At 37.0% G+C, this 12325-nt stretch overlaps 1 protein-coding gene across 5 annotated transcripts in view; it reads left to right on the top strand.

Annotated features, from left to right (window-relative positions):
- Nucleotides 1-12325, top strand: part of LOC306814091 (protein ARK2N-like) — a 65207-nt gene that overhangs the window by 21042 nt on the left and 31840 nt on the right. For 3 of the 5 annotated variants that reach the window (XM_079329810.1, XM_079329809.1, XM_079329813.1), the window contains exons 1-2: nucleotides 2655-2757; nucleotides 7617-8424. In XM_079329810.1, coding sequence (XP_079185936.1) covers nucleotides 2662-2757; nucleotides 7617-8424 — 904 coding nt within the window. In that variant the 5' untranslated portion in view covers nucleotides 2655-2661. Of the gene's footprint in view, nucleotides 1-2654; nucleotides 2758-7616; nucleotides 8425-12325 lie in introns of those variants that run through there. The other 2 variants (XM_079329811.1, XM_079329812.1) reach the window with 1 other exon arrangement.

Genomic DNA, 12325 nt, shown 5'->3' with positions numbered 1-12325 from the left:
CCATGCATTAAGCATTGCAATGCAAAAAACTGTATTTAAATGTAAAGTATCACTTCCTATTTACAACGAAAAATGTTGCTTTTCAAGGTTGTAAAGCATGCTCTGCAAAGCTTTGTTTTAACACATATACTTGTAATTTTTATTCAGTCTTGGATAATTTGTATATGCAGCCTGTTGAGCACTTGGTAGGAGCAGCCTAGTTTTAATCTCCCTTTATTTATGCAAAACCAGTTGAAACATAGCATTAGTTTAATATTTTCTTCTTTTATTTTACTCTGCAATTCTTTAACTATGTTGTTCCAAAGGGTACTATTCTTTAGTATTGCTAGCAGGCCTGATTTATGAATCATCTGATAAAGAACCAGCTCCACTGCCAGAGATATGCCATAGGTAGAATTGTATGCCAGTGAGTCAGCTTTAGGGTAGAATTTTCAAAGGACCACTATCTAAATCACACAGTATCCCTGTGGGGATACCTTAGTTTTATGAAAAATCTGCTCTAGAGCATTGTGCACACACATTCACACAGAGCTGAGTTAACTGTCTTGAGTTTAGTTAAATGAGTGCTGGTCACACTTTTGTTGTTTTAAGTGCACAGGTATGTGTGACATGAGAAAATAAAAAAGAATGTATGCTATCTTGGGGAGGATATGAACAAGTCCAAAAGACAGCATTTGAGAGGTCCAGAGAGTGTTTGCATTTCTACATTTGCTTGGATGCAAATTATTTTTTTTCTGATAGAGGTCTAATTATTTGGATTGATTAGTTTTTAGTTATTTAAGCATTTTGCTGTTTGGCATAGGGTGACAGCTTTAAACTGAAAGAGGAGAGATATAGATTAGTTATTAGGGAGAAATTGCTTACTGTGATGGTGGCGAGGCCCTGAAACAGGTTTTCCAGAAAAGTTGTGGCTGCCTCATCCCTGGAAGTGTTCAAGGCCAGGTTGGATGGGGCTTGGAGCAACCTGGTCTAGTCAAAGGTGTCCCCTGCAAATGGCAATGGGGTTGGAATAAGATAAGCTTTAAGGTCATTTCCAACCCAAACCATTCTGTGATTCTATGATATCTGTATGGGTTATTTATACAAGAATGTCACTGGTGAGTTCATTGAATTACATGTGTTGACTTTTAATGGTAAGGAAGGAAATTCTAGAAGATTCTATGAAGTGGACTTGTATGTTACAATTAATTCTTCATTACCCAGATTGTGTGCTTTTTTCATTTAAACAGTTGCTAGAACAGGCATAAGAAGGTTATACAGCTGTAAGCAGGGAAAAGAAGTGGTCTGTTGGACTCTGGTTACGAGGAAATATGTTGGTAATAAGCTTCTGATTAAAAAACAACTGGTTTGCATCATATAAGATAGGCATTCTTTATTATTAATTAGTTCAGTAACACCTAAAATGACAATGTACAGTTAAGTTTAGGCTGCCTTGTGTAGGAGTGTGTAGAGCAGGGGCCTCTCTGAGTTCCTCAGAGAGAGATCAGAATGTAGGAATAGAATTAAAACCTTTAGAGAAATAAAGTATATTAAGCCACTCAGACATGAAATAGAGGTTTAAGCTTTAGTTTTAAGTGAGTAGAAATATTATTAAGTTGCATAGATATGAAGTAGAAGTTTAAGTTTTAAATAAGTAAAAATATGCTTTAAGTTCCTTAAAACAGCAAAAGCCTTAGAATCTAGTACAGAGAGCAAGCTTCAGTGAAAGTTCAGAAACACTTCCAGCCATAATGAAAACATAGTAAGAATATTGCTTACATTCTTCAGATAAAACAGATAGAGCTGTGTGCAAGTTATGTGTAAGAATTAACACCACTTTCGTACAATAGAACTAGAATTCTAATAGGTTTAGAAGGAATGTTTTAGGTTTGTGTTTTTAGCTCATTGGGTAATTAACAAATAAAAATCCATGTATTGGGAAGAGATCGTTCTCTCCCTCTCTCTTCCTCCACCATCATCATCATCACCGCCTGGAAGGAGACAGGAGCTGCTGCTGAAACTTCTGCCTTTTCTCAGGACTTTGCACCAGAGAACTGCTTCTGCTTCTTATCAGGACTCTATTCGAAAAGCTATTAGCAGGGACTTTAACACTTGGGACTCTGTCTTTGAGACTGATGTGCCTCTAAAAATAAACAACTTTACAGCAACCAATAAATGCTCTTGCCTCTTTGTAGATCTAAATCCATACCAATCTTGACAGCCTTGGTTTTTATTAAGTCTTTCAGGCTGTTGAGAGATATTAGTTGTCTAAGCTATCTTAAATTAGTAGAGTTTAAGTAGAATAACTTAGAGCTATAATACTGTGTGATTTAACATGTTGTTTGCTTAGCTTTACTTGTTTAGCACGAGTAGCTGTATTTGCTGAAGCCTTCAGCTGCAAGCTGTGAACTTAGGCCTAGATATGTTTTCAGCTGGAATGGACTATATTTTCTTAGTAATTTTCCTAATAGCTGATACAGTGCTTTGTTTTGTCTTTAGTATAAGAAGAATATTGATAACACACTGATGTTTTAATCGTTGCTAAGTAATGTTAATCCTTAGTCTAGGGCTTTTTTAGTTTCCTATGCTCTACAGGTGAGCAGATGCACCAGAAGTTCCGGAGACTAACAGTCAGCAGAAGCTGCAACTCCACAAGATTTGAACAGTTAATGGCCTGTCTGCATGGACACAGGAAAAGAACCCAATAAAGTGTTAGAAGATCCCAGACTAAAAATTGCCATTGGACCAAAAGGTGTGTCAAGAACACATGAGGGGCAGGTACAAATCATAAAGGTATAATTGCTCCGGGAAACTCTTTATTCTGGATCCCTCTACGGAGACACACAGCTCAAACTGACCTGCTGCTGTGCCACTCTATTAAGTTATTTTTAATAAATCCAATGCCTGAGACTCTTCTACAGGAAGCCTAAGGTTGAGCCCAAAGAAGGAAGAAGTGTGCCCAAGAGTGAGTGTGTGTGTGCGCGTGTGCGTGTGAGCAAGGAGTCAAAAGGGGCCCCTGTTGGCCCACTGAAGCCTTGCACTTCGAAGGGTCCAAGCCCAGCAGTTAGTCTTAGGTGGTGTGTGTGCGACTCCATGAATAGTGTGAGAATGCTCAGTCAGCAGCTTGTCCTTTAACACAGGCCTTATAATTTGTTTGGATGAAACTAATTTCCGACATTGTAGGAAATACAATTATAAGGAACATTTATTGAGAGCAAAGCAAACAAAAATGTTATGAAGTATGTATGAGTGGCCAATTATTGACAGATAAGGGCATGCATGCCATTTTCTATATAACCTCTGTGCAGTAGTATATATTACATATAGTTGTACTTTAAGAAGCTACTAACACCTCTGTTTGAATTTGTTTTTTGGTTTCGTAATAATTTTTATCTTCAACAGTCTGAGATCAAACCGAACTATGAAAAAAACACTCAGTACTCTCTCCTGTGTCTCATCGGAACCTGTGAGTTTAAGGTGTGATGAGACCAAACAGCAGGTACTTTATCAGATGTGGATTTTTTTCTAAATGGATGATTTGTTCTTGCCTTCCTTTCCCTCATTCCTGCCAGCTCTGGCAGAAAATTGCACTTATTTTCTTGTTTCGTTTTCTGTTGACTTATTGAAATGAATCTACCCATGAAAGGATGAGCCAGTTCTGGTGCAAAGGAGGGACTATAACTGTGCAGTGACAATTAGGGTAGTAAAAGACTAGGGAATAAAGCCCATCCCTGTTAGTGGCAACAAGAGAGGCTGGACCATCTCTGCTAATCTGACCTTCAAAATCCTTCTGGATTTCTTCAGTGAAGTGGAGGTTTTAAAATGTACAAATCATATGATTTTACAAATGAGTCCATGATTTAAAAATATTTCCTAGATAGGGGTACAGATAGATGTTTAATGGCTTCTGCATACTAGTGTGTTCTACGTGTGACTGGAAAATAAAATAATTTCTGTCTGAAAAATCTTGCACAGAAGTTTTTACAGAATTGCCTTTTCAAATAAGTGCAGTATCTGTGCATCAATGAAAGGAGAATGAGATTTCTAAGCAATGTCTGATTAGGTATCCACCTGTGTCAGTAAGCATCACAACATATTTCAGTGCTGTGTTCTCATTTAAGTAAAAAACTGGTCTTTCTCTAACATCACCTCAAGATTTTTCTAGTACTGTTACTAGAAAAGTGAGTGGCAAGAAAGGAATGTGAATTTTTCAGTATAGCCTATTTCTTTCTCTGATCTATAAATTTCTCACGTATAACTAAATAAGGACATGAGTTTTTCTTTCATTGAGACAAGGCTTTTCTTGGCATAGATATTTTCCCCTGAACTGTGTTCTTCCCTGCATCAAACTCTGAGTCGCAGTAGACTTTTTTCCATTGAGATAAAGACAAAGTTCTATTTTATTTACATACTAATACTCAAATTTTTTATGTCTAAATAGCCAGCTCAAGGGACCTGGAGAGTACAAACCTTACCAGAGCAAGTATTTTTTACATGCACACAGAAATACAGGTTGATGTTGACCAGATATAGTGTTGTGAAATTACTGGTCCCTGTGCTGCCATCTCACTGGAAATATAATTAACTGATCACTGTATGAGGGATCAAACCGGCATGGTTTGAGTAGTTAAAGTTCCTACTTAACAATGAAAAAAACTTATAAAAACATTGTAATTAGACTGTTAGCAAGGTGGCAAGATATAGAGGAAACATTTTTTCCTAGCTGATAGGCTAGAGAGATGGAAAAGCAAGTACAGGTGTTCTTATAGTCCCTTTGGAAACTGCTATATAGATGATATTTCCAAGTAGGATATTCATGAAAAGTCTCTAGTTCACTTTGGCTGCCCTTTAGCTTCTTGTGAAGCTCTCTTCTTTGTTCTCTGGGCTAAAAGGCTGAATAGTGCAGAAGCTGTTCTGCAGTTATTAGTATGAATATTTAAATTTTTTTTTTTGACCTGACTAATACTCTTGCTATGTGTTTGAGCAACCAAATTTTTCCTTGCATGTACATTTTAAAATTCTTAGAAAAGCTGAGAGTTGCTCTAACAGGTACAATACAAATCCCACTGTGCATGACTCTTGGTTAGTCATTCAGTCATCAAATCTGTGTTTTAATTGGCCATGTAATAGAAGAATTATTTGGTAATGAAAATTTGTGGGTGAAATAGAAATAATGATTTTATTACAGTATAGGGATGCATTTATGTCTCAGAACATGTGTACTCATTAGAGTTTGTTGATGCTGTGCTGTGGCCTTGGAAATTGGTTCCTACATTAAATTACTATCTCTGAAAATTCTTCTTTTAAGTTGCTTTCAAGAGAGTTTTACTCAGTATTCACAAACATTTTTTCTTTATATGTATGTTCCTGTATTTTACAGTATGTATTTTATTCCTGTTTGGTTTTTTTGTTGTTTTCTTTTTTTTTGAAGTAAAATGTTTTGCAGTGTGTTTAGGTTTTTTTTTTTCCTCATTTAGCAGACCTGAACTTATCTTTCTTGTGTTGTCTGAGATTAACTAACCTTTCTTTCTTTAAGACTGGTGTTTCTCTCTCATAAGTATTTTCATAATTCCCATGTACAATACAGCATTTCTTGCATTCATTAACCCAAAGGAAGCATGAACTCTCTTTTAATATTCTTTAAAAATGAAGTTTCAGAGTGGGTTAGGGTGGGCAGGACAACACTGAGCTTTTAACGGCACCTTTTAGAATCAGGGAAGTAGCCTCATATTGTGCTGCAGATGGAGGGAGGGAAACAGCATACAATTACAAACATACAGAAAGCTTGGGATGGATCAGGAGTCTGATGGATTGTCAGGGTACTGAAAAACCTTTCTGAGCTATCCATGCTTTCTCAGGCTCTACAAGTACTAATTGCCCTTGTCTGCAGAAATACATTTTTTAAAAGTAGTAGATATATTACTACTGCTTTTTCTCATCTAGATTTTTTTAAAGTGCTGTAAATTTATTGTTTCTATACTTCTAAACCCATCAATTATTTGTTCCATACCATTCTTCAGTAAGCAAATGTGTCGAATGAAAGATCTTTATTATATGTTGAATTGCAAGTGAAAATTTAGGTGGAAGGCAAAGTGTGACTAATGAAGGTAAAATGATAACTGTTGATCTCTAAAAATTTTCCTGAAGATGCTTCAGGTACTCTTGGGTTTATAACATACAAGTTATCAATCAGATAAACAGCTTGTTTTTTGTATTTGCACCGAAGCAATGAAATTTATTAAATTATAACTTGATGTAAAATGTAGGTTACTGGTGGGGATGGTTACTGTTTTTTGCTTGCAACTCATACTATTTGATGCTGTTTTCCTGGCAGATTTGAGAAAAACTTGGTCAGCCTGTAAGTTCTCATATAACCAGGACTTGTATGGGAGACACTCAAGGAGCACTTGAATGGTGTATTGGGTACTCCTAAAAAGTCTTTACATGACTCGCTGGCATCCGTGGTTGTTCTCTGCTGAGACCAAATCTGTGTTATACATAGCTAATGCTTCTAAAGACAATGCCTATAGATATTGTAAACTCTGTGTCTCTGACAATTTAGTAGCACTTCATGGCACTTTTTATAAATAAGTATTTGATACATAAATTCTACTGGCAGAGTGGTTCCACTGGAAAAGGAAGGTGTTTGTAGTCTTGCTCTGTAATCTTCAGCAACTGCTCAGTTTCTCTGCAAAGTGAAAAAAATTCTCCTATGTCGCATTGGTACTGTAAGTTTTCAAATTGCCATTAAAACTTTGTAATATAATTTATAAGGTTGAGGTTCTGTTAATCTAAAAGTAGATTTCTCATAGATATGGAAACAACTATATTCTAGTCTGTCCAGGTGGATGACTGCCAAGTCTAGGAATTTCAGGCTGGAATTGTTCATAAGGACTACAATTCTGCATTAAAGTATATTTCCAGTTCTAGGTTAAGAAATTTAGCATATGTTGCTTATGATATATTAAATTTTATAAAGTAAGACTTCAGAAATATTTTTATTTTCTGATCTGCAGTGATTCACCTCACTAGAATAATCAAATTTTATGTGACTCCAATACCATCTTTCATGGGTGTGTAAAAGGAAGAATAGTTTGGTGTAACACAATGAGTTCCCTAGGAAAAAGTAAATTTAAAAAACAATGATACTTTCCTATGAAGACAGGCTGAGAGTGTTAGGGTTGTTCTGCCTGGAGAAGAGAAGGCTCTGGGGAGACCTTAGAGCACCTTCCAGTAGCTAAAGGGGCTAAAACAAAGCTGAAGAGGGACTTTGGCAAGGAGGAATGGCTTCAAACTGACAGAGGGCAGGTTTAGATTAGATATTGGGAAGAAAGTTTTGACTGAGGGTGGTGAGGCACTTGGAACAGGTTACCCAAATAAGTTGTGGGTGTCCTATCTCTGGAAGTATTCGAGGCCAGGATGACTTTGAACAACACTTGGTCTAGTGGAAGGTGTCCCTGTCCATGGCAGAAGGTTTGGAATGAGATGACCTTGAAGGTCCCTTCCAACCCAAACTGTTCTAGGATTCTATGAACATACTGTCTGTAACTGAAAGCAATGTGTTGTTTAGGTAATACTGTGAAGAGCAGGACTCAGTTATTTGGGTAACTTATTCTTCCTCTTCTGTTCTTGTTTAGGCTATTGTGTTGCTGAAGACCTTATCTAGTTTACCCAGTCTTCCAGGTGATGTGCTCCATGCTTTGAGACCAGGAGCACCTTGGTGTTCTGAAATGAAGATGGAGACAGTGGGAAAAGCAGAACTTGTTGATTCAGATGTTCCACCAAAGACTTCTGAAAAGCAAGAAACTGCTCCTGATGAACATGGACCTATAGAACTCGAGACACAAACTCAGAAGGACAACATGGACACTGTAGCAGACTCAGCAGTGCTTTCTTCAATGCCTTGCTTACTGATGGAACTGAGGCGAGACTCTTCAGAGTCTCAGTTGGCATCTACAGAGAGTGATATGCTGATGGGTGGTCGAGTTTATGAAAGTGACTCTTCTAACCACTGCATGCTTTCCCCTTCCTCCAGCGGGCATTTGGCTGACTCAGACACGTTGTCTTCGGCAGATGAGCCCTGTCAAGCTGAAGCTGCTGTAGAGGGAGACCTTTCTGCGGTGTCTGGGGCTGCAGTTGGGAGGAAATCCAGGAGATCTAGGTCTGAAAGTGAAACTTCAACAATGGCTGCCAAGAAAAACCGACAGTCTAGTGATAAGCAGAATGGTCGACCTGCCAAGGTAAAAGGTCATCGAAGTCAAAAGCACAAAGAGAGGATCCGGCTGCTGAGGCAGAAGCGGGAGGCGGCTGCTCGCAAGAAATACAACCTGCTGCAGGACAGCAGTACCAGCGACAGTGACCTGACCTGTGACTCCAGCACGAGCTCGTCAGATAATGATGAAGAGGTTTCAGGGAGCAGCAAGACAATCACTGCAGAGATACCAGGTAGAGGATGTTTTTTAAACTGAACTGTAACACATCTGACATAATTTTTCAGCTGTTGTGCTAAATTAGATGTATGACACTTGAGAAAAACCAGGAGAACTGCAGCTCTGTGTAAATTTGAAGACTCTAGTGTCTTAAGACATGGGCAAATTTTAAAATCCGTCCTGAGGTTTCAGATCACTTTTGCACACCAACAAAGCATAGAAATGGTAAATTGGAGGAAGGACAATCTTTGAATTCTGGAATTTTCAGATCTTTTCTTTTGTAAGCCTAGATAAGCTCTTATCACTGCTGTCAAATCCCATTAGATGGTGATAATCTAATAAATACATTCTGAAGATAAATAGCCAGCTTTGCTTTAATATCTTAAAACCACAGATTGGCAGCTGTGATAGAAATAATACAGCATACCATTTGCCTGTGTTACAGAAAGTCCCTGTTCATTATTGCACTGTGTTTTCAGCTCTGTTTCAGTGTATGACAAACCTGCTTAGCCTTATTTTAAATTGCAGATTGCAGCTGATCACCTATTTTAGGATATAAATATGAATTTGTTTATGTGGGTGCCCAAGCTGTATCCACGCCTAAATTTTCAACATCCTAGACAAAGCTGTTACCATTTTCCTATGTCATAAGGATCTATAATTTCTATATTTTTCCTTTTCTGACACATCTGTGTTAAGGTTATAGGCAGCAAATTAAGGGGCCTTCTTATCATTTTATTAGCAAAAAAACCAATAATTCGTCAAGTTTTTTGTCTGCTGAGTCTTTGTTATTTTATTAGCTCAATTGCTGTGGACAGGATTTTGTGTGAAAAAGTATTTCAGCATATTATACCACAGAACCATCATCATATGGCAATCAAAAATAAAATCACGTAAAAATAAACTTTTTTGGTTTGCCAATTTTTACTAGATTACGTGCCTTTTTGCCACTTGTGTTAGAAGTTGGGGTCTTGTGGTTTTTTTTGGAGATAAATATCAGCTTACATAGGGCAAAAAGATTTAAAGGAAAACTGCAATAATTAGTCTTAAGTTGCTGAACTAATGTTTGCTAGATGAATTTAAATATTTACATCAGATTTTACAAATAACTGTTCTAACTGACTTGATTATGGTGAATGATTTTGTCATCATGAGAACTGGGATTTTTCTCATATTGCTTGGAAGCAGGTTGCACAAAGTAAATGTTTAGTATTAGAAAGTCTGGGAAAAGCATAGTCTATAATTATTGTGTAGTAAAATTTTAATAGAGATCTGAAAATATTTACCAATTTAATAGTTACTTAGACTTCTAGCTTTTATAATTTTATGCCTTTTTCTTTGCTACATTTATACTTTGCTGGGCAATTAAAGCCTCATTTAAAGCCTGTTGAAGAAGACTATTTCATTGAGTTTTGGGACAGGTTTCTCCTGACCTCACAAACCCCACGAAACTTACACAATAAGTCCCCCAAGTTATATTCTTTTTCTTTAAGTCATAAAAGGATCTTGTGACCCAGGAAGGCACCACAGGGTATTTTCACATCTGCTTAGATTTCTGACTTCCATTGCAGCTATCTGAAACCACTCTAGGGTAATTTGCGTCACTAGGTTCTTCTGTATTTGACTTCTTGGTCTTAACCACAAGATGTTTGCAGTGAAGAGGTCCCATTGTAGTACACAGAAGAACTTGATTATTTAATGATGATTATACTAAGGCCCAGTTTTGCCTGTGATGCAAGATATGGGAGTGCACAAACCATCCTGAGGAACAATGGTGCTTGTTCATAGCACATATAATTTGCTTTATGCTAAATTTCACTTAACGACATTCAAATGTTTGAGCTGTCCTTTTGCTGCAATTAGGTGCAATGTGTACCTGCCACATTCTGGTTTTCCTTTAAATAGAAATTACTTAGGTTTGTGGGAAATGTTTTCCAAGTACAGGAGAAAATCATTCTCTATAGACATAAGGACAAGGTTGGCCAGAAACGCATTCTATGCTACTTGTGGTTAATGAAATATTGTGGTCTTAACAGATGCAGTGGAGCTCTGAGTGTGAGTAGGACTTCCAGCTCTCCATCGCAGTGGTAGGTTCACATGCCATTTGCAATCCCTCTTATTGGAACTGGCAAAGTACTTAAATTCTTTTTCTTGACTAGAAAGCTGCTTTAGTGCACTTGGCATTACACTGTGAATATCTTCAAAATTTAGGGAATGAACACATACTTAGAAATTATTACAATGAATCAAAAAACATTACCTGAAATTCAGTGCATGAATATCTTTGCACACAGTCAAAAGAGGTTTAGCTTGATGCTTGAACTTGAGCATCAGGACATAAGCATGAAAAAACTTTTGCAGTTAGTTTTGAAAAAGTCTGTATGCATTGATGCAGAAGAGTCTTACAGGTCATCTGTGTTCCCCTCAGTGTATTTGGACATTTCAGCTGTAGTGCTGGTTACTGTCTCAACATCGCTTATTATTGGGACTGGTTTTCAGCCAGTCTGAAAAATAGCTTTGCCAACAGAGATGCTCTAAAATTTTTAGTGACAGTTAATGTGGCCTTCATGTATGAAGGTTCTGCATACTCTGGCTCTTAACCTTCTCTCAGCCAACAGTTTGCTTGTGTGTGGTCTGAAAATTGAAGTGCCACATTTGAGAATACAGTAGGCTTTCATGTTGTGTAACTAATCTTTGTCCATTTAAATAGCACGGGTTTGGCTAAACTAGTAAGGTAAGGAAAATGTTTAGTGAATGCATAATGCCATGAAGTTACAAACAGAATAGTTATGCTGTAGAGAGTCAGTTCTCTCTGCTGAACTCCAATGTCACATGCATTAAAATACTGTCAGGCTTGGTTTTCTTCTCAAGAAAGATTGAGGAGTAAAGAGTTGAGATCTTACTGGTGATACTTCAATACAAGTATTGTGAGCTCCATAGGACCTAAGCACAATATAAGTTATGTTATTCTGAATGCTTTCTGTGGTGTTAACTTACACCTGAAAATACAGGTACAATCTGAACTTCAAGTGTGCTACTGAGAATCTTTTCACTGACCTGAGCAGTGATAATCTCAGACCCTTTAATTCAAGGGAATGCCAGGCTTTTTGAGTTACTTCAAAGAGCAATTTCTTATCTTTTAATGACTGAGCCTCTCTATTGGCATTTAAGATTTTGCCATTCTTAAACACTAGATAGCATTCACAGCTTAAGAGGATGATCTTTGAATCCTTGAATAGGTTCTGCTAGATCTGCGTCTATTGAAAGTTTTTCCTTCAAACAATTTCAAATTTGGCCATGCAAATTAGCTTTGAACGAAATTGGCATGAGAGCAAGTCAGGGAATCAATATTTCTATGTAAACACTTTTTTTGAAAGAAGAAAAGCGTTTTTTAAAATTCAAATATAACAGAAAAATATTTGCATTTCACCATTATTGTGCTTTTCACAACTCAGAAAACTCTGAATTGAAATAAGGATGACTCATGTTTTAGGCTTTCAGAAGAATCTGTTTAAAAGTCTGAGTGTTGATGTTGGAAATGTGTTGCAGGTCACTTTGTTTAAAAAAAAGGAAAAAAAAATTAATATGAAGAAATCCAAAGGGGGGGGCATAGTGTGTATGTATGAGGGACTCTCAACCAGGTTACTTCCTCTCAAGAACTGGACATATACCTTGGAAAAGGCATCTTGCAAAGGATAAATTTAGTTTAAATAACTCAGGATGATGCTTATATAAGAACAGGGGAAAAAATAATCTGTTAAGGACTATCTGTAAGATACTAATTTGGAAATTACAGTAAGCATAGCAACACGGAGGAATACACCATTGCTAGTTAGAATTAAGATGCAACATATCTCCTTAAATTCTTATCTTGTCAGACCTAAATTCAATAACTAGATTTGGTTATTATTTAGATT

The sequence above is a fragment of the Erithacus rubecula genome (genome assembly GCF_903797595.1).
Source record: "Erithacus rubecula genome assembly, contig: SUPER_W_unloc_3, whole genome shotgun sequence".
NCBI classification, from domain to species: Eukaryota; Metazoa; Chordata; class Aves; order Passeriformes; family Muscicapidae; genus Erithacus; species Erithacus rubecula.
This window is presented reverse-complemented; position numbering and strand designations above follow the sequence as displayed.